This window comes from Bombyx mori, chromosome 15, assembly GCF_030269925.1.
Source record: "Bombyx mori chromosome 15, ASM3026992v2".
In the NCBI taxonomy this organism is placed as follows: Eukaryota; Metazoa; Arthropoda; class Insecta; order Lepidoptera; family Bombycidae; genus Bombyx; species Bombyx mori.
Window position 1 is genome coordinate 10,108,768 of NC_085121.1, and position 23,554 is coordinate 10,132,321.

The 23,554-nt window shown below is 36.7% G+C and overlaps 1 protein-coding gene across 7 annotated transcripts in view; it reads left to right on the plus strand.

Moving 5' to 3' along the window:
• Positions 1-3,062: 3,062 nt before the first annotated feature.
• Positions 3,063-23,554, plus strand: part of LOC101735691 (ATP-dependent translocase ABCB1) — a 28,536-nt gene continuing 8,044 nt past the window's right edge. Inside the window, exons 1-17 of one of the 7 annotated variants that reach the window (XM_004924629.4) lie at positions 3,063-3,290; positions 3,511-3,599; positions 3,780-3,906; positions 11,364-11,489; positions 12,789-12,840; positions 13,410-13,688; positions 14,107-14,207; positions 14,687-14,858; positions 15,222-15,393; positions 15,673-15,803; positions 17,078-17,302; positions 18,832-18,957; positions 21,089-21,292; positions 21,365-21,535; positions 22,026-22,227; positions 23,186-23,265; positions 23,351-23,512. In XM_004924629.4, the coding sequence (XP_004924686.1) occupies positions 11,377-11,489; positions 12,789-12,840; positions 13,410-13,688; positions 14,107-14,207; positions 14,687-14,858; positions 15,222-15,393; positions 15,673-15,803; positions 17,078-17,302; positions 18,832-18,957; positions 21,089-21,292; positions 21,365-21,535; positions 22,026-22,227; positions 23,186-23,265; positions 23,351-23,512 (2,190 nt within the window). In that variant the 5' untranslated portion in view covers positions 3,063-3,290; positions 3,511-3,599; positions 3,780-3,906; positions 11,364-11,376. Of the gene's footprint in view, positions 3,291-3,510; positions 3,600-3,638; positions 3,662-3,779; positions 3,907-7,276; positions 7,497-8,659; positions 9,730-10,163; positions 10,226-10,397; positions 10,461-11,363; positions 11,490-12,788; positions 12,841-13,409; positions 13,689-14,106; positions 14,208-14,686; positions 14,859-15,221; positions 15,394-15,672; positions 15,804-17,077; positions 17,303-18,831; positions 18,958-21,088; positions 21,293-21,364; positions 21,536-22,025; positions 22,228-23,185; positions 23,266-23,350; positions 23,513-23,554 lie in introns of those variants that run through there. The other 6 variants (XM_021346978.2, XM_062672603.1, XM_062672602.1 and 3 more) reach the window with 6 other exon arrangements.

Below are 23,554 nucleotides of genomic sequence, written 5' to 3' on the forward strand. Positions count from 1 at the left end.
AAGAGGTTACAGGAGCCTATAGACATCTACGTAAGTGCCGCCACCTACCTTGAGACATGAGTTGTAAGGACTCACTTTTAACAGTACAACACCTGCCCCGCCTTTCAAATCGAAACGCATTACTGCTTCACGGCAGAAATAGGCAAGGTGGTGGTACCTACCCGTGCAGACACATAAGACGTCCTACTACCAGTAATTAGGCAAATTATAATAGGGTTTAATTTTTATTACACGACTAGCTGACCCGGCAGACTTCGTAGTGCCTCAATCGATACAATATAAAAGACACATCAAGGGACACATCAAAGGAAAAACAAAATTGTTTGTTTTTATATAATTCCGAGCTTTTTTATATTTTCTCACCTCTTAAACCTTCCCTGGACTTCCACGAATAATTCAAGACCAAAATTAGCCAAATCGGTCCAGCCGTTCTCGAGTTTTAGCGAGACTAACGAACAGCAATTCATTTTTATATATATGATAGATAGATGTTATTCATTCACCGTGGAAGACAATCGTACACATTTGTTAAGTACATATTTCATTCGAAAAATTGGTACCCGCCAGGGATTCGCACACCGGTGTATCGCTACATACGAATGCACCGGACGTCTTATCCTTTACGTCACGACGACTTCAGACATTCCTGAAGGTATTTTATTAGAAAAATAGGTAGGTACCCGTTCGAAACGAGTACACCATCATTTTATCTCTCAAGCTACAAAGGCTTATAAGTATTCACAAGATGATGCATATATTCATAAAAAAGAAAAAACAATATTTTATACCGAAATTGTTTCAAAGTAGTCGCTCGTATAACAAATTTTCGATTTAAATCAAGCTTTTAATAAATTAGAGATTGAGTTTTATAAAAATCTCAGTGTAGATTTAAATATATAAATAACGATAGTCTAAAATACGTTTTTTTTAAATAAAATTGTATAAAGTTCCTACATCGCTATGCTCGTGCAGGGATCATTTTGAATTTAAATAAAACATGCGTTATTATGCATACCGAATGAGCAGTATGCCCGGACGATGTTCATGTAAAGTTTTGATTTATAAATTAATTTCATGGTTCGTTTGTTTTTAAGAATAAATTTATGACAAATTCAAAGTTTTTAATTTTTGTGTTTGTTAAAATCTGTGCATTGCTTGTGTGCACTTTGTGTGCTTTCTTTGTAAAAATTGCTACAAATGGCGTCGGTAAGTCACATTTTTTGTACTAACAGATTTTATAAAATGCGATTTCATAAAATCGAAGCGCTTCTTTCCCGTACTGGAGTTTTGTAGCTCGAAATTTTTGGGAACTAATGCCCCTGTAGAGATGTTGTCGTATCCGTGTAGTGCAGCCGCGGTCCCCAGAGAGGAAACCCGCCAAGCGGGCAAGAGGCGTGTGGGAAGAGGCTGGTGAGACCCAGCTCCAAGGGGGGTGCTCATAGGTCCTCTCCGGCCTTACAGCCTGTACGGATCTTTAGCTCCGAACGATTATCGGGGGTACCAGGAGCTCCCGACCAGGTAAAGCGTTGGCGCAACGCTTTACCGTCTGGTGGTCTGGCGTGCAACGGAGCAATGCTGTGGAGATGCTCGTGGGGACCGTTTCCGGCTCGCTCGTACATATTACGCCCGAGCCTAGTAACGAACCCTCCGAGCGACTCCACGCCTACCGCCCGGCCCCGAAAAAAGTTTAGAGGGAAAAACTTTGCTGTGCCTGCAATCTGGCTCGCTGGGACTGCGACAAAAGGTGGTACTAGGCCGCGCCTAGTATGAGTGAACTCCCCCCTCACATACGATGGAGTATGTTTTTTTTTATTGCTTAGGTGGGTGGACGAGCTCACAGCTCACCTGGTATTAACTGGTTACTGGAACCTATAGACATCTACAACGTAAGCGCGCCACCCACCTTGAGATATAAGTTATAAGGTCTCAGTATAGTTACAACGGCTGCCCCACCCTTCAAATCGAAACGCATTACTGCTTCACGATAGAAATAGGCATGGTGGTGGTACCTACCCGCGTGGACTCACAAGACCTCCTACCACTACGTAAATTATAATTTTGTCTTTATAGTCTTGTAAATAGCGGGATTAATCCTGGTTGGGGGCCCAGACGCAAGCACCGGCCGCAACAAGAACCTGGCCGCATTCGCCGAACTGATAATTCGGTTGGCGTGCGCCACCATGTTCAACAAGCGGTCGATGTCACAGCCGAGATACCAGACCTTTGGCTTAAGCTTGATATTCACACCTCGGAGGCTGAGTTTCTTGGAGACGACTCTGCTACGGACCGGGTCATGGAGAAATATCGCAGTCTTACCCACGTTGACCACGTGTCATTGCTGACACGATTGAGGGAGGAGGTTAATAAGAGCAGGGGGTGGGATACCGTCCTCGCCAGGGAGAAGGGAGGGAGGAAGAGGAGGATATTCGTGGGGGAAGTTTGTCAGTGCCGGTACCAGATCCGGTTCGGAGGAGACCCCTCAACCCACTGATCCGGACAAAGCAACAATAGTAATAAAAATTACCCTAGTACCAAGAGATAAAATAATACAAATTATTACGATGATTACGATGATGCCAATATGGATGATTTGGTAGGAGGTCTTCCACCTCAGTTGCCGTCCACCGGACCGGACGCACGCACAGACCAGGTCGCTGCCGAGAGTGTCGTTCACCTGACTAGTGAACTGATTACGGCTGAATGGGGGTAGAACCAGCTACTAAATAAAATGCGAACTTGAATACAAAGTAAACTGATATTAACTAGGAGAACGAAAATTAAAAAAATTTTAAGTTTTCAGTTATAATTAAAAAATAAAAACAGAAATAAAACCAGAAAAAAAACAGTGTCTGGCGACTTATTGGGGAGGGCTATGGAAGAAAATAAAAATAAAAATTCGTTTGCACAGTAGTTATTTTGGCACACCGAACCACAAGGCCAAATGCCAGTGGTCTTGAAAATTAAGGTAAACTGAGCTATAGTTATAATTGGAATGTGTCAAACTTGTTTTGTTAGAACGGGGGTAGTAATAGTAAATGATAAATTGTGCCAATCACTGCACTGTTTATTGATTTAAAGTGGAATGAAATAGTGTACAAAGTAAAAATACAAAAAAGCCACGCAAAAGTCTGCGGGGCCTCTCCGAGATTAGTTTCCCTTGTATTAGATTTGAGTTGTGACTAAACAATAGCTGTGGGATGGACTACGCGAATCAATTGCCATTTGGGCGAGTATAATATAGGTTGGAATTTACTCGGGCTCAGTGTCTGACGGATTCCAATGTAGTTCAGGTATGTACAGTTTTAGGTTTAATTGTATTTGAAATAATTAGAATTTGGAATGGGTGTGGTGTGGGTAGGACCCGAGGTCCGCCCTGTATTTTAATTGTAGTGAGAATAGAATATTGTAATGTTTTAACATTATTTTATTAGGGTTGGTTTTGCAAGGCAGGATGGTTTGACTGCGGCTCCGGTACATGATATATATACAATGAACTATGTACTATTTCAGGTGCGGATAGTCGGGTAGTCGACTCGCGCCCTCCACGACTCCTAGTTAGCAGCCCGCCGAGTCCAGGGTAGTCATTTGTAGGATTGAAGGTAAATCCAGGTTATTCTGCAAAGCTCCGCCAACCAATAGGGGCTAGGGAGGCAATGGATTGGTATATTGACCTTTTTTATTTTTTTATTTTTTCTTTTCAAAATTCGGCAGCATATAAATCCATTCCCGGTTTGGACGACACCACCTTTTGATTTTATCGCACTCTAACCTTATTCCAGGTCCTGGATCCCTGCGTTGAGGGCGAGATCGACGCGCCTGGCTCAAAACGGGGGTGACACACTGGTAGTTGGTGGCTTCAGAATTTGCATAGCACTCTCTCGCTCTTGGACACGACCAGCTGCTCAGGTAACCCGGAACGGAATCGCTTTGTGCGATTTTTTCTTTTTTCTTTTCTTTCCTAAGCTGATGGTCTAGAGAGACTACGTCAGCGTCACCGGGCTAGTAAGTGAGCTCACGGGGTTCAAGCCTGACGAACCCTAGCAAGAGCCGTGCTTCGCAGAATCTACCACCGGATCGGAAACGCGAGCCACTGAGAAGATCCGGCGAAAAACTCAGTGGGCGCTTTGTGCGGCAATAGTCACTCTTATTTATAGTGGAAAGTCGGGGTAGCTTAGTTATGAATTCTCTTGAACACCGTCTTAAATATTTGTTGACATGCGTAACATTAAGGAAACAGTTAATTTTAATTATTTTTAGTTATCTATATAGCGACGTTGCACCGACATACATATACATAAAAAATAAAAATTATGTAATGTTATTAGTGCCTTTTTGATTCTTAGCTTTGGTTCGTTGTTCCAATAAAATTAAGATTTTGACCTCATGACTCAAGTTGGATAACGGTATTAACGCTATAGGTTTCAACTGTCTGGCCGCCCACAGAATGTGATCCTTCCTACGCTAAATTTAGCGACAAATTACCTATAACATTCATCATAAGTTGACACAATGCTTTCTTTTTCATTGACGAATATGTTATAATTATCAAATAAATTTACGAAACAAACTCTTTTCAACGTAATCTACACCTCCCCAAAGCTATTAAATAGTTCTCTCGATCAAGATTCGATTCTAATACGACAATAAATCCAAAAAAACGTCAAACTGGCAGTGAATTCGGTTTGCTAAAATTTAACTTAGTAAAAATGCAAAGGATTAGCAGAAAATCAGTAAAAATAGATATTTATTAAATATTAAATACAGAAAATTCTCGCTTTAAATAAATAGATTTGTTGTTTTAAATTCAAATTAGTATTTCCTTCTTAGTTTTCATGAGTCTTATCACGACGAATCTTGCAGTTTAATCTCGTCTTTATTATTATTATTTTAATATTACCGACGTTTCTAATATTTTAGAGTTTTTGTGGTCAGGGACAGCTAAGGTATGTAAGTACGTCGAAGTTTGAATATCTAGATATAGAATATCTAGATATAGAATACGTGAAGCAAAAACTTTGTATCCCTTTGTACGAAAATTGCGCGGACGGAGGAGTATGAAATTTTCCACACTTATAGAGAATATAGAGAAGAAGTTTACAATGCTAATATTTTTTTTAAATAATGCATAAAAGATACATTAAATCAATAAATAAAACTTTACACACACTAGATAACATGTATTTGACGCACACACGCATGCATACTATTTATTGTCAAACTTTTGTTCTTGACGTCTGTTGTCAAATTGAGAATAGCTTAAATATTTTTTGTCTTTGTTAATATTTTTTATAGTGTAGTCTTGGCGAAATTTGTGACTATAGAAGTATAAAATACAATCATAATAGTCTACAAACTAACAATTCCAATTAATTATAGTCGAATTTCGACTACTGCGGGACCTCTAGTTATGCTAACTACGTCTATTTTTTTATAAAAACATTTCTAGACGTTTCATTTTACACAGAAAGAACTAATAGTAATCTTGAGGTTTGGCCAATTATTATATCGTTTATTTTTTAATTATTTAAGAGTCACCGTTTATTGGTGACTTTATATGGCCACGTGTCAGACCCCATGAGGTCGACCACCGCCGAGTGTGGGTCTGTTATCGACGATCCTTCACAACTCTATTGATCATCGCTCTTAGTGAATAGAGCAGCTGCGGTCTTGCAGTTATTTTGCATTGGTGGTCTTTATGTCTTATTCTATTTGTTTGCACGTTTACAGATGAACAACAGCAATTGGTCGTATTAATCACAAAGCTGACAAGAGCCTTAGACAGAAAGACGTGCCTTCGTTTATGAATAGACATTCTTAGTGTAAATATAACGTTATTATTTGGCGCGAACATTAAAATCTATGGGTAGATTTATCACAGATTACTCTTTTTTCATATTTATTTCTTACGGTAATACGAGAATAGTTAAAAAAAATATATTATGTTACATCATTGTGGATTTTTTATAGCTTAACATATGAGACTTGTTTATACTTAAAAGCACCGAATGAAAACTCTGAAAAGTATTTTTGTTCTTCAATTAGCTAAACATGCACGACGCATGACATTGGTGCACGATGATAAGTGTGACAGTGTACTACTACACTGCTGGCTTCTCGAACACGATCAGCGATATTTTTTTGAAAATATTTCATGCCTGCGAAAATACTTTTTTGTCGATACAGATTCATAGATTAGATATAATTGACGTAACTTTTCTATATTTATTGCTTAGATAGGAGGAGCTCACGACCCACTTGGTGTTAAGTGATTACCGGAGCCCATAGAGATCTATTACGTAAATGCCACAACTCAGTTTGAGATATGATTGATTTTTCTAATGAAATACGTACCTACTTAACAAATGTTCACGGTTGACTTCTACGGTAAAGGAATAGCATCGTCTAATAAAGATTAAACCTGCAAAATTATAATTTACATAGTGGTAGGAGGAGGTCGTCGTGGCCTAACGGATAAGACGTCCGGTGCATTCGTGTTGAAGCGATGCACCGGTGTTCGAATCCCGCAGGCGGGTACCAATTTTTCTAATGAAATACGTACTCAACAAATGTTCACGATTGACTTCCACGGTGAAGGAATAACATCGTGTAATAAAAATGAAACCCGCAAAATTATAATTTGCGTAATTACTGGTGGTAGGACCTCTTGTGAGTCCGCACGGGTAGGTACCACCACCCTGCCTATTTCTGCCGTGAAGCAGTAATGCGTTTCGGTTTGAAGGGTGGGGCAGCCGTTGTGACTATACTGAGACCTTAGAACTATATCTCAAGGTGTGTGGCGCATTTACGTTGTAGATGTCTATGGGCTCCAGTAACCACTTAACATCAGGTGGGCTGTGAGCTCGTCCACACATCTAAGCAATAAAAAAAAAAAAAAAAAAGGTCTTGTGAGTCCGCGCGGGTAGGTACCACCACCCTGCCTATTTTTGCTGTGAAGCAGTAATGCGTTTCGGTTTGAATGGTGGGGCAACCGTTGTAACTATACTTGAGACCTTAGAACTTTATCTCAAGGTGGGTGACGCATTTACGTCGTATATGTCTATAGGCTCCAGTAACTACTTAACACCAGCCCTGGTCGTCCACCCATCTAAGCAATACAAAAAAAAAACAAATTCAATTTAAATTATCCCCATAAAATATGTATAGTCAAAGTAATGATATCATAAACGAAATAAATACTTTAGTCTTTAAGACGTATTCAGCAAATTCAGCTTGCAAATTGATAAAACCAGCGGCCTCATCTCGCGCATTCTGTACACAATATTTACAGGCTGTCGTCAGTCGTAATATAAAGTCGGTCCCGATCAGTTCTTGAGTTCAATTAAAAGATCATTGTCTATTGCAATATCATGTTTACATCGCGTGGTTTATTTTCGAAGCACGTAGAGGCTGCAGAATATTTTAGACTAGGAAATAAATACAGAAATGGCGATACTGAAGCCGCCTTGAAGTTGGTCAGCCAAAAAAATTCGAAAGTGGTAAGCGCTTACAGTTTTTAATACAACTACTCGTGAGTTGAAAGTCGTAGAGTGAGACCAATGTATTTAATACGCTTTTATTGGCTTCAGACGTATGTATGTTTGTAACGGAATCTTTGAACATGATTTTGACTCACTTCAAAACGTCGGATTAAGTCGAAATTTGGCAAACGTCGGATTAAGTCGAAGTAAGGATCGATGACAATTCGATATAAAAAAAAATTAAAAAAATATATTAAAAAAAGTAAAGCTCAACTAAAAAATGAATAATAGTTTAAAAAAACTAACAAAATTCGCTTTTATAGAAAATCCAACTAAAAAATAGAAAATATTTTTTTATAAATTTGAATACTGACACCATGCGTATACTGATACCATGCACCGCACGCTTTTTTACAATAAAATCATTTTTTCTTAAACTTCTTATACTTCTAATTCAAATTTATTAAAATTTATTTTCTATTTTTTAGTTGGATTTTGTATAAAAGCATATTTTGTTAGTTTTTGTAAACTATTATTTATTATATAAAAACATACCGAATATATAGTATGTATAAATCGTTTAAAAATAATCAAATTTGCACTAATTTATGGATCTGCGTTGAAAATTGTAAAACAAAAAAAAAAAAGAAAAAAAACATTAGCAATGATTGTGCCATTTTTCTAAGCACAATAACGAATCTAATGTATGTTCTAGAAATATTTCGAACTGATAATCACACATGGGCTAAGGATTTTTTTGTTCTAGAAATTATTATTTTTTGACATATCAAGTCAAAGTCCCAATTGTGTAATTAACACCATATTTTCACGTCATTTTGGATCCTCCAGATCCACTAGCGTTCCTTCTATGTACCTCAAGCACCGGTCTTCGTTCTCGTCGAACCCATTGCTTGCGACGAAGTGCTCGTTGAGTAAATTAACCTATAGATACATCCCACTGAGTTTCTCGCCGGATCTTATCAGTGGGTCGCGTTTCCGATCCGGTGGTAGATTCTGCAAAACACTGCTTTTGCTAGGGCTAGTGTTAGCAACGTCGTCAGGTTAGGTTACACTGACATAGGCTCTCAAGGCTATCAGCTTAGGAAAGAAAAAAAAGAAAAAAGAAACCATATTTTTATCTGAAAGGGATCTTTGGTGATAGCTGCAAACTCGAATTTAGCTGCACCACACGGATATTTTTGAATAAATTTCAGTCCAGATCGTAATCATCAGTCCAGATTGGATAGCCATCATAACAATATTTCAAACTATTAGTGTATTATTGATTTCTGTGCAGCCATTTTACGAAAATATGACATTTAAATAAAGTAATTGATCTACAAATTATAGTCCAATTATCAAGACCTCAACAAAGAGACAATAAACGACTGATGTAATTATAGTGTTTTTTGCATAAAATAGATCTCTGATAAATAAGCCGTGACGTCGAGAATTAATGATGACATATTGCAAACTTATAAAAAATATATTCATAAATAACAAAGAAACATAGAAAATCTTTTTGAAACAAAAAGCTTTATAAATACATCTCTATGCAATTTAATTCTACACATCTGTCACTCAAAATCAGTTCCGGAGTAAAATGTGACTGTGTATTTGTTACAAAATGTATAAGAACATACAAAAAGTTCAGAGAATAGGGATTTCTTAACAATACTTGCACCCGATGTCTTGTTTAGGAAACAAATATTGTACGTAATAATAGCGAAACGATCTATGAGCCCACCGTGTCAAGACACCAAACAAAACGCATCCATAAATTATCGTGGACGTGTGCATTCACTCGTCTTTCAAGGAATTAATTACGTAAATTTAAGCTATTGCTTAGTAACAGGAGCAGCCAGTGACGAAGTTTTTTATTTTGTTTTGTATAATAAACTGAAAAAGACTGTTTTGTTTATATGTTTCAGATTTTTCAAATTGTTCACATTCTTTTACGATATTCAAACCAGTCCAAACTTATAAATTGTACTACGAGTATATTTATGTATATAAATAGTCAATAATCAAAATTTTATATTCAAATCCGGATCTTCTTTTTCCCTACCTATTTGCTGGTAGCCTATGAAGCTATTTCAGCTACACCCGGAGGGGTAGGTGAGCTCACGGGCTTAACCTGAGAGAATTTGCTAACACTAGCAAGAGCAGTGCTTCGTAAAATCTACCACTAGATCGGAATCGCGACCCATTGAGAAGATTCTTCGAGAAACTCAGTGGGCTGTGTCTATGGGTTAGTTCGCTCGTCGAACTCTTTGACTTAATCGATAAGTTCGATGAGGACAGTGACCGGTGCGTGAGGGCCCTAAAAGCACCGAGAAAGGATTCGGGGGATCCGACAATACATAATCCCGATCATTCTACGTTCGGGTGTATTTAAAAATATTAATGGAATAAGTTTGAATTCAAAATTTAGATCTATAAATGTACGACTAGTTCTGATTGTGAAACCCATTATGATAATGGTCTTTTCAATTGGTTCACGTTATACTAAAGCAACTATTTTAATTGAGTAGTGCAGGTTATTATATTAACAGCGTTGTTGTTTTTAAAATGTAAAACTAATTTTAATAGTTCGCAGTTGTGTGTGTGTCTTGTAATATTCCGTTTTAAATTATTATACTCTGATACGTTTGATTTACACCATATATAAATTATAATATAATCTAAGCAATTGTGTAAATCAATAAAATACAGTGTGAACTGTTGCAGTTATATATATCATTGAGGTAATTAATAAATTAATTAATCAAATAAATTTGTACATCTGACATATTCATTAACTTAAGTTAGTACGGAATTAATAATATTTGTTTTGTAAAGTTTTTAATCAATTGCACTGTCTAACAAGATGATCCGTGGGAGTTTTGATTTATTATTAACGATCTTGTTCAATTACAGGTGAACAAGAACAGGCGTGATATCTTATATTACATTGCTGGATATTAATCAACTAAAAACTACGTAATTTTCATTTCAATTTTGCTATTATTATACATGACGTTGCTTTTCTTTAATTTCGTTTCCTATAGATATCGAATAACTCATCCCCACGTGTTTAGAACTAGAAAAATCGTCCGAATTAAAATATTTGTGGAAGATTAACTTATCTATCGATTGATGTTTGAACAAGATAGATTGAGCCGTGACGCAAACATGCGGTAAAATTCTGATAGGTTATTTGAATACACACAGTTCAATTTTGATTTAATTTCGTTCATATGATGCGTTATTTACCTTTTAATATCGAAATATGACATTATTGTGTAGGAAATAGATATGCTTTACATTCTTTGGTACCTTATACAATTTACTGTGCTTCTTAAAGTGTAGGTTACTGAATTGTGCACTTTTTTTTTTTTTTATTGCCCTTGTAGGCAGACGAGCATACGGCCCACCTGATGGTGAGTGGTTACCGTCGCCCATGGACTTCAGCAATGCCAGGGGCAGAGCCAAGCCGCTTTGTATTAATTGACTATCAACGAATTTGATATTTATTTTCTTTGCGTGAGATTCGTACATACATTTTCTGTAATTTCAAATTAAATAGCTTTGAATGTGAATTTTAACGTTCTTAGAATTTTCTAAAAAATAAAACTAACCCTAGATTTTATTCTAAAAATAGATTCGTTCCGTGCTGTGACCGAAATCCTTGTATCGAGTCGATCGTTACATGTAATACAAAATATTCGATTTTTTCGCTTGTTTATCACAATGATAAATTGATAAGTACTATCATAATGTAGACTAGTCTATTCACGCTCGGCTCAGTCGAGTATTGGGTTTGAAAATTTAGTTATCAACCTCCGTAGAGCATTTTGTTTATATATAGTCTCTAAGGACTGAGTTTAATCAACGTTTATATAGTTGCTTCGTGATCATGAAGGAAATCAAAGAAGACAATTGGGATCCTGGCCTAGGCGGTGACAAAAACAAATATAAAGTCAGCGGTTTCTCTGATGGCGATTATCAAAAAAGAAAGCAATCTGATAGGTGAGTTGTATTGTCTTAAAAATATACAACACTTAATTAAATAGTTGAATAAAGGAGAATAAATTGTTAACATCTATATTTAAAAAAGGTGTAATTGGTTTTATTTGGTATTCGCTTGTTGCTAATTGCAATTAAACAATACATTAGATCTCATCGTTGCTACCATGAGTAGTCGGTAAATGCTAGTTGTTTTAATAATGTTTTAATATTCATTGACTTTGTGTATTGATTCGTAATGGCTTGATATTATACTACACTCGTAAACATGCACTTGTGATATTGTAACGTATGACATCAAAGAAGCATTTCCAAGGCGAATGTAGTATAGAAATAGTTCATAAGCATTTTATCATACAAATGTGTGGGTTATTGCAAATGTACATTCTAGGCGGTAGATTTAAAATAGTTATACAGCACTACTTTAAATAAACAATTGTTCGTAATTTGATACTGAAAAAGATAATTTGCAGTCAAATGCAGCACTACAAAATTATCAAATTATCTTGTTGACTGAGGAATTTGGGATGCAATGACCTTCATATTTTATCGGTACATACTTAAAGTACGATTATATCTATGTTTAATTTCTCCACAACAATCTTCTTGAAACAATAAAGATAATTGACTTAACAATGAAAAATGAATTTAATGACTCTCATGAATTTTATATATCTGATTGAAGTATACTTATTTAGTTTAGACCTAAAATAATAAAGTCAAGTTTTTGAGAAACTATTTAATTAAGGCGATTTTGATTACCCCAATTATCAGCCTAAAAGAAATTTTAGATTTTGGAGTTTATATTTGGTAACATTAAGGCATCAGACGCCTGTGACGTATTATGAGACAGACGCAAACGCATTTTGTTAATTGACGTCAATTGATCACAATTTAGTGCCAATAAAATAAAGCCGTAACCTTAGACGGAGAAAAACATACTACAAAATAAGTGGGAGTGACCTGTTAGCAAAACGTATGAAATAGTATATAGGAATACATAGTAGCAAACAATCAATTACCCCACAAATTAACATTAAGTTTATTACATACTAGCGGCCAGCTCCGGCTCCGCTAGGTAAAAAAAAATTTCAATGATATTTGACGTATTTTATATTAATTAAATGTAATTTTTTAAGAAGGTAGTTTTTACCCCGTCACTCGGGAATAGGGTAGCTTCCAAACGGTGAAAGAATTTTTCAAATCGATTCAGTAGTTTCGGAGCCTATTCAATACAAACAAACAAACAAATCTTTCCTCTTTATAATATTAGTATAGATGTATTTTAATTCTGTTTCATAGTTCCGAAAAAAACGCCAAAGATGATGTGCCGAGCATTTCATTTTTTACGCTGGTAAGTACAATTGTAAACATTTTATAGACAAATCAGCACTTATATTCGAAAATTTAATGCTATTCAATACTATGTCGTTTTAAATAATCTGTTAATCTTTATTATATTAATACATGGTACATTTTCTAATCACGTGAACGTTCTGTTATCACAAATTATAATTTTTTATAACGTTTTCAGTTACTATTAATGTATTGTAATGTATTATTAAAAATAGTCTAAATTATTACTGACCCTACAAATGAGTCGACTATTATCAAAGCCGGCGGCAATGTGACTTTTGGACAATTATTGGTAAATCAGAAAAACGAATTATTGACTTTGTATTCCATTGGCAGTCACAAAACTCTTCTGAATTACATTTTAGATAAATAACAGGTTAAGTATTAACCTTTATTTAATGCAGGTTTTGAACCGTATTCTTTGAAGGAGACGATTTTATTCAAATCAATCTGTATTGACATATCAATAACATTTTTTTGTCCAAATGCACAGATTGCCACCTTTGATAATAGACGACTCAAAAATACATTTCAATAGAACGTTAAAAAATGACATTTTATTTGCAGTTTCGTTTCGCCACTACAACAGATGTTTTGTATATTATCATAGCCCTGGTATCATCGGCTGTGGCAGCCTGTTCCACGCCATTGAATACCTTGCTATTAGCTGACTTACTGCAAAGCATGGTGGATTTTGGCATCTCCGTAGTTCAAGAGAATCCAAATGGAGACGCATTTTTGGAATCACTTTTCTACTTCGCCGTGTATAATTCTATCATAGGCATACTGTTGGTCATTTTCACTTATATCGCAACGGTACTAATGAATATCGCAGCATATAATCAGGTGAATATATACAACTTAATACTATACTTTATCATTATTTGTGTAAAAAGTAATTTACGTCAAAAGCTATTTTTATTTTTCCTTGTTTAGATGGGTAGACGAGCTCACAGCCCACCTGGTGTTAAATGGTAACTGGAGCCCATAGACATCCATAACGTAAATGCGCCACCCACCTTGAGATATAAGTTCTAGGGTCTTAAGTGTAGTTACAACGGCTGCCCCACCCTTTAAACTGAAACGCATTACTGCTTCACAGTAGACATAGGCAGGGTGGTGGTACCCACCCGCGCGGACTCACAAGAGGTCCTACCACCAGTAATTAGCAACATTCCAATATTCCACATTTAATGTTTTTGCACTATAGTTTTATCTATTATCATCTTAGTGATTTAAGATTCAAATTATTGTTTCGTTTTAGGTATATAAAATAAGACAAGAATATCTCAAAGCAGCTTTGAACCAGGATTTCGAGTATTTTGATATCCATAAAACTGGGGATATAGCTACCAAGATAAACAGGTCTGTAGGTATTAATGTTAAGAAACATTTTAATATTGATAGGCAGGTAGTTAAACATATTAAAATTTAATAGCATAGCTTTTTGCGTGAATAGTAATAACAAACAACCCCACTGAGTTTCTTGCCAGATCTTCTTAGTGGGTCGCAATTCCGATTCGATGGTAGATTTAACGAGGCATTGCTCTTGCTAATGTTACCAAGTCCTCCTAGGTCGAATCCTCACCTGCCAAAACGTGTAAGTGTGATAGTCCGTTAGACTACTAGCGATTAGGTAGGAAAAAAGTAACATAACGCAAAACTTCATTTTTTTCTACACTTTCCACTTGTCAAGATTAATAGGCTATCGGAACTATCTTTGAGATTGTTCCTATCAAAGTTGTTCTAAACTATAGTGTGGAATCATTTTCCGTTATCGATGTTAAGAAATTTTGTGTTAATTTAGTTATGAATTTGAATAATTTGTGCGTTATTTGTTTTAGCGATATACTGAAATTAGAAGATGGCATTGGTGAAAAGCTGGCCACTTTCATATTTTACCAGTGCTCATTTATCAGTTCAATTATCATGGCGCTTATAAAAGGCTGGAAGCTGGCCCTCCTTTGTCTGATATCATTTCCGGTTACAATGACACTTGTTGGAGTAGCTGGACTGGTAGGTACACAGCCATCGATTCAGGTCGATTTAGGAGTTGTATTATAATTTTGTATTTTTCATTATAATTTTGAACATATGCTTTTTTTAAGAGTAAACAAATATATCTATAATTTAAATTTTTATATGGTTTCTTCGTGCATACGTCAGCACCAATTTCGGGTTATATTTCAGATTAAATTTATTGTGGTGCACCCTACTTAAGGGACAATTAGCTAATTCGAAGCTACTTTTGATTCAACAGTTAGCACTGTCAGTTGGTTATCTTTTAGTTCTGGATTAGTAACAAATAAAAATGATAGTATATTACATCATTATTATATTTTGATATGGTGAGGTTTATTAAATAAAAATGTATCACAGGTGGCTTCAAGGCTATCAAAGAAAGAAGCAATAGCGTCCGGTAAGGCCGGAGCGATCGCCGAAGAAGTGTTATCGTCTATTAGAACAGTGTACGCGTTTACGGGCATGCAAAAGGAAATCGAACGATATGAAAAATACCTTATAGAGGCGAGAAAGATCAATATTCAGAAAGGTAAAACTGTTTTTCAATAGTGCCTATCGTAATCAAAGGAGAGCACTATCGTTTTTTTACCCGTCGAATAAGCAGATGATCAACTTTCAAAGAATAAAAATAATCACTCCAATTAAATTGCATCATTTTATAATCACTGCTATTCAGAAGTTTTGGGAGCCCTGCGTATTTTGAGAGCGAAGCAATGATGCGTTTTGGCTTGAAGAGAAAATCAACACAAAAAGAACATAATGGGCCAAAGGTTAATAGGGCAGTATTTAATACCGAATCATGTTTCAGGTCTTTTCAACGGTCTCGCTATGGGCTTCCTTTTCTTTTGTATATTCTGTGCGTACGCATTATCCTTCTGGTTCGGCTACAGACTTATGGTTGACGAACCAGAGAATTATGATGTATCAACAATGATCGCAGTAAGTGATAATGTTAACATAATTTTACCAATTAAGATTTCTAAACCTTGTACAGATTAGATAGAAAAACAAAATACTGATAATTTATATATTTATTAAAATTAGATGTCTTTAAAGTTACGCTAAGAATAATTAAAATAGTTATTGAATATTTCTATTAAAAGAATTGTTGAGGTTGTCCTAACTGATAAATGTAATCGACAGAAAACGAATAAAACACAAGTAGTATTAATTGTGCAATATTGATACACTGTACGTAGCGTTTCGACGAGTGAATTAACTCATAGACAACTCACTGAGTTTCTCGCTGGATCTTCACAGTGGGTCGCGTTTCCGATCCGGTGGTAGATTCTGCGAAGCACTGTTCTTGTTAGGGCCAATGTTAGCCACACACCCGGCTTGAGCCTGTGAGCTCACTACACGTCAAGGAGAATCTGATATAGCCTCTCAAGGCTATCAGCATAGGTAGGGAAAAAAATGCGTAGCGCTACACGGGTATGCATAGCTAAGCATAGATTTTTCATTCAGAGGTCGTCGAAAAATCGCGAGTAATCTTAAAAATCACTGTACAATCATCACGCACTGGACTAATTCGTTTGTTTGTAGTAATTAATCATCGAATAATATTGGATCAATCGCAACCGTCACCTAGGCTATGAAGATTTCAATATTGTATCAATAATCGTTCACACCTATTAAAATTAATTTATAATATTAACACATTGGCTGTCATGTAGGTCACCTGTGCCCTACGTGTCGCACTGAAGTAATTATGTCGATTTCTATTAGGTACTAAGCGCCTGGATTGCCTAACTTTGTTTTTAATGTATGTTTTAGTATTTTAGGTTTCTCCGAAATACATTTATTCTGAGTATCTTCTAATTAGTCTTTCCCAGAGTTTACTAGATACTCCGGCGCCATAGTAACAACAGAAATCGACATAATTTTTACTGGTGGTAGGACCTCTTGTGAGTCCTCGCAGGTAGGTACCACCACCCCGCCTATTTCTGCCGTGAAGCAGTAATGCGTTTCGGTTTGAAGGGTGGGGCAGCCGTTGTAAATATACTGAGAACTTATGTCTTAAGGTGGGTGGCGCATTTACGTTGTAGATGTCTCTGGGCTCCAGTAACCACTTAACACCAGGTGGGCTGTGAGCTCGTCCAACCATCTAAGCAAAAAAAAAATACTTCATTGCGCCACGTAGGGTACCGGTGACCTACACGGCAGTCAAAGGGTTAATAAGGAATTTAATAATCTTGAAAGTTGTTCTACAGGTTTTCTTTGGTGTAATGACCGGATCCGCTAATTTCGGTGTATCATCAACTCTAATGGAAGTGTTCGGTAGAGCCCGCGGTGCGGGTGCCCAAATCTTTAATTTAATTGATAATGTACCAATAATTAACCCATTGCGGAATCTCGGAGTCACGCCGCCATCCATTGATGGCAACATTGAGCTAAAAGATGTTGTATTTCATTATCCTTCTAGACCTGATGTACCAGTAAGTTTGATGTTTAAGTGTTCTAGTATGTTTTTTATTTATTGCTTAGATGAATGAACGCGATACGATCCTGTATTTAAGGGGTTACTGAAGTCTATAGACATCAACAACGTAATTTGGGCCACCTACCTTGAGGCATGAGTTCTAAGACTATTTTTTATGGTACAACGGCTACACCACCCTTCAAATTGTTAGACACTACAGCTTCCCAGCAGAAGTTGGCTGGATGATGGTATCTGACCCGGTGAAATTACAAAACGCCCTAACGCTAGTAAAAGTAGTAGCATGATCTAAACTAAATCGACAGTGGTTTTTACGGATGTTCCGTTATAACTATTGAACCATGCATCCGATTGACTTGAAACTTGGTATCCTTGTAGAAAATACATGTACTTAATGGATAGGCTAATATTTATATGAGTGTTGGACTCCCTAATAATAATGACAATAAATAATAATGTTCATTTTAAATGCCCAGCGAAGCGGTCGAGTACAGCTAGTTGAGAGTATAAAATCATAAAATCTATTATTTACATAATATTAAAGCTATTTTCATATCGTGCTGATTTACATTTATAGCCAGGGCGCTGTTATCTTACATCAGAATACTAAACTGATCAATATTATCTAGGTACTGAATTTAATAGCATTCGGTATACATGTTTAAATAAGCATACATGTAGGTATATGTATGTTTGTAGAACATCGCTATGTTGCATCTACTCATCAACACGTAGACTAGCTAAATTGCATCTACAATTTGACCAGTACAATGAACGAGAATTTCAATTACGTTTAATTCGTGCACTTTACTGGTGGTAGGACCTCTTGTGAGTCCGCACGGGTAGGTACCACCGCCCCGCCTATTTCTGCCGTGAAGCAGCAATGCGTTTCGGTTTGAAGGGTGGGGCAGCCGTTGTGACTATACTGAGACCTTAGAACTTATATCTCAAGGTGTGTGGCGCATTTACGTTGTAGATGTGTATGGGCTCCAGTAACCACTTAACACCAGGTGGGCTGTGAGCTCGTCCACACATCTAAGCAATAAAAAAAAAAAAAAAACTTCAAAGTTGACGTCAAATTATGATGAACTTCAATTTTTTAATCAGTCTTGTCAGTCACCTGTCCCTTTCCGACGATCTAAAATCTAATCTAATATCGGAACTCCAGACCTTTATGACATATGAGTTATTGGGGCTATTTCCTGTTTTCCCTACTTCCTATTCTGTATGTTTCCGATATAAACCAACCGCTCGCACTGGTTGATTGAGACTTATACTGAGACCTTAGAACTTTCAAGGTACGTGGCGACATTTACGTTGTAGATGTCCATGGACTCCGGTAACCGCTTAACACCAGGTGGGCCGTGAGCTCGTCCACCCAGCTAAGCAATAAAAAAAATAAAAAACTTCAATCTTGTCTTATCATCACTTTTGCTCCCCCAGAGTAATAATAGGTTTTTATGTAAGTTATGGATAGTTCGAGAAAAGTTAAGAGTCATCTCACAATCTATCATTATTTGAATTCAGGTACTCAAAGGCGTAAACCTAAGGGTGAAAAGAGGGCAATCTGTCGCGCTTGTTGGACATTCGGGATGTGGAAAGTCAACGATCATACAACTCATATCTAGATATTATGATGTTATAGACGGAAATGTAAGTATTTTTTCTCCTACCTACGCCGAAAATTCGGTTTTCCTCCCGCTGTACAGGGAAGAAAGTCTAACTTTCCCTACCTGGGTACTGACAAGTGCGCATGCGCGTTAGTGTCTACGTCTGCTCTCACGCACCTAAAATTCTCCGCCATTATTGTGCTTCGGTAATTTGCAATGTTGTGTTTAGTGTAAAAGTGAAATAAACAAGATGCAATAAAATTTAATACTGAAATATTAAGCAAAGATGAGTTCATCGGACAGTTCTTATTCAATTAGTAGTAGTTTATTTAAAAATTAAAAAACAGTTAAATTGTTTTTTTTTTCTCCCTTGGTGCACAATGTACTTCTAGTATTTTTACCAACTGAGAAACAGTGTAATTATGGATTTTCTACAACAAAAATGTTAGTGTTTTCAAAAAGTTATATATACAAAAAAATAACGGCTCATGCATTTAATTTAATTTATCGAATTCAAATTTATTTATCGCTGTCACGAGCAGACTCGTGCAATCCGATAAGCTACCAAATCAATTTGTAATCCTTAGTGCAGGATGTCTCGTTTAATTGTATTATTTTTTATCTATTCGTTACTTTTTTTATTATGTAGACCTTTTTTTATTTTATTTTGATTCTTATTAGTTTCCCAAAATGTAGATTGTGTCTTGTTTAGGATCCCGGACAGTTTTTACGGAGTTTTATATCTGATTTGAATAACAATTCATTATGCTATTTTTGTTCAAGAACTACTTGAAACCTTTACGTATATGCATGGCTATATTTTTTTAAAAGTATTTTTTATAAAATTCTTGCAAAAAAAACACGTGTTTTTTTTTTCATTTCTTAAATGGGTGGACGAGCTCACAGCTCACCTGGTGTTAAGTGGTTACTGGAGCGCATAGTCATCTACAACGTTAGTGCGCCACCTACCTTGAGATATAAGTTCTAAGGTCTCAGTATAGTTACAACGGCTGCCCCACCCTTCAAACTGAAGCGCATTACTGCTTCACGGCAGAAATAGGCAGGGTGGTGGTACCTACCCTTGCGGACTCACAAGAGGTCCTACCACCAGTACACGGACTCCCAGTAGGTGTTCATGTAATAACTTCGTGATTATTTAATCTCCTAATCCTCTGTCTATTATTTACATTTTGATAATGTGTAGTATTTTTACGGTATAGTCAATTATAAACGGGCGATGACCTAATGATGCAAAAAATACCATTTTCCATTTGTGTAGGGTGGGAGTAGAGAAGTTCAGATATCTAACGCATGCGTCATTACTCATTACTAAGCTGCGATTATGTGAATATTACTTACACTAAATGTAACCTTCATGTATGATAAGCTATATTGTCATATGTATAGTTGAAACATTCGGTTACTGGACTAACAGAGTCCATAGACAGAGAAATGGACAGGACGATGGTTTTCATTAATTATTACTAAGTTCTCTAACCCGGTACCTAAAATTTTAAATAGTAATAGTAAGTATATAGTGTATGAAATCTAGAAAAATATATAAAGATCCTGCTCTTATAAATAGATAGTAAGAGAAATCGGCATTATCTCAAAAAAACAGAGGTCGCTTATTTAATGGCCAGGAAAATATTAGGTCAAAAATTCTGGCCAAGTGACAGATCGTAAATGCAGGGTATTACATGAGCTTCGCTAACCTTTAATTACAAGGTTAGTCATGAAAACGTCTTGACAATCTAGCAATGAGAATAAATTTTTTTTATTGCTTAGATGGGAGGACGTGCTCACAGCCCACCTGGTGTTAAGTGGTTACTGGAGCCCATAGGCATGTACAATGTAAATGCGCCACCCACCTTGAGATATAAGTTCTCAGGTCTCAAGTATAGTTACAACGGCTGCCCCACCCTTCAACCCGAAACGCATTACTGCTTCACGGCAGAAATAGGCAGGGCGGTATTACCTACCCGTGCGGACTCACGAGAGGTCCCACCACCAGTAATTACGAAAATTATAATTTTGCGGGTTTCATTTTTATTACACCATGTTATTCCTTCACCGCAGGATTCGAACATCGGTGCATCGCTCAACACTGATGCACCGGACGTCTTATTCTGTAGGCCACGATTACGTTAGTCTAACCTCTCATTTTCAATTAGGTGTGCATTGATGGCAATGATGTTCGTCAACTGTCTGTTCGATGGCTTCGGTCTCAGATTGGTCTGGTCGGTCAAGAGCCTGCGCTTTTTAACATGACAGTTCGCCAAAACATTCGCTTTGGTCGTGAGGAAGCTACAGATCAAGACATCGAAGCAGCAGCAAAGCAGGCAAATGCTCACGAATTCATCATGAAACTTCCCAATGTAAGTAAATAATTTAAGCAGTAGTTATTATTCAAAATTTTTTTGAACTGCAATATAATTTGTTGATTACAGGGTTACGATACGCTGGTTGGTGAAAGAGGTGCTTCGATATCTGGTGGACAAAAGCAAAGGATTGCTATAGCTCGAGCTTTAGTCAGAAATCCTCCTATTCTCCTCCTAGACGAAGCGACGAGCGCTCTAGATACGTCATCTGAAGCCAAAGTACAAAAGGCTTTAGATAAAGTAAGTAATAAAGGATATTTTCCTAATCATCCTTATTATTCGGGGCGAGCGTAATATAAATCCAGATTGTAGTCTTAATAATAATAATAATAAATAATAAATATTTACTAACAATCACGCCACGTTAACTGGTCCCGTGATAAGTTCGTAAAGAACTTGTGTTACAGGTACCATATAACGGAAATAAATGTAAGATTTTTATTATACACATACATATATTTAATATACATCCATAACCCTGGAAAAGACATTTATATTTATCATACAAATATCTTCCCTTGGCGGGATTCGAACCCGCGACCCCCTTGTGTAGTGACCATGTCACTTACCCCTTTTGGCCATAGGTTGAAAAATCAGAAAAGGAATTAGTGGAAACGTTATAATGTGAACGAATTAAAGATATGTGAAGGATAAATGGGGTGATAGGTGGTGTTTGCCTTATTAGATTTTTTTAAGTAATACATACTAAGTATGAACCTTTTTCTTCAAGGCCCAAGAAGGTCGCACAACAATTGTAGTGGCACACAGACTTTCAACTATCAGAAATGTTGATGTTATTTACGTTTTCAAAGAGGGCTCTGTAATTGAGACTGGTAACCACGATGAACTGATGAAGTTAAAAGGACATTACTACGATATGGTTATGCTGCAAACGTTCCCTGGAAGTGAGGAGGACGACGACAATAACGGAGGTATCATTTAAAATGCCGTATCTTTTCTTGATTTAAAAGGCTTTTTTGGTTGAATACTACTAACGAGGTGTCCCATCGCTTCGAAACTTTCAGTCTACAAAGGAACTGTATTTCATTCTTATTCATTTTGCACCGTATGTACAAAAGCTTCGTCAGGTCTTTTCGTCGTCCATACCACAATGTCTGAAGACAAAGGTCTATAATTAGTGCGTCCTACCCGTGCTTACCTACGGAGCCGTAACATGGACGCTAACCGTGCGACCGGTCCACCAACCAAAGGTTACTCAGCGAGCTATGGAGCGAGCTATACTTGGTTTGTCATTGTGAGACCGAACAATGAATAATGTAGTCCGAGTAGACCGAGTAACGAAGTCATTCAGACAAAAACCAAGGTGATCGATATAGCTCGCAGAGTTAGTAAGCTGAAGTGACAGTGGGCTGGTCACATATGTCGCAGAACCGATAACCGTTGGGGTAGACGTGTTCTGGAGTGGAGACCGCGAACCGGTAAACGTAGTGTGGGACGCCTTCCTGCTAGATGGAGCGACGACCGGCGCAAGGCAGCTGGCAGTAACTGGATGCGTAGAACCGAAGATCGGGTTCAGTGGCGAGCTTTGGGGGAGGCCTATGTCCAGCAGTGGACAGCAGTGTATATGATGTACAACGGGGAGCACTTTGACTAATTAGTTGAAATGATCTCCTCATTATCATTTTACTGACGCAGCCTCCACTACAGCATCCATTACAGGAATAAAAATTTTCAACCGTTTTTCCCATAGTAATAATGAGATGTGGCAAAGTGTTCTAAGTCGTTTCAATATTCCCCTAATATTATATATGTGCTCGTATATCTTCGAATACGAAAGTATGATATACGAAAGTATGAATATATGAAAAAATATTGTGAATGAAATATTTTTTATGATAAGCTCAATAAGATAATACAAATTCATTACAGACAACGAAAGTCGGCTGTCTCGAAAAATATCTAATATGAATATAAACGATGATGACGACATTATAGATATAAAAAATTATGTAAGTTTAAGCAAACGTATTGATAAATTTTCAAGTAATCTCTTAGGGTTTTTAAGTATTTTTCATTAATATTTGGAATTTACAGGGTGTTGAGGAACACAGTGACGTTCCAACTGATGTGTCATTCTGGAGAGTAGTCCGCTTAAATTCGCCAGAATGGAAATCCGTTTCTCTAGCCAGTTTTTGCGCTTTTCTTAGTGGATTTGCCATGCCTCTCATCGCAGTAATCTTTGGTGATTTTATTGGGGTAAGGTTTTAAAACATATTTGTGTATTAAAATTAGAAACTA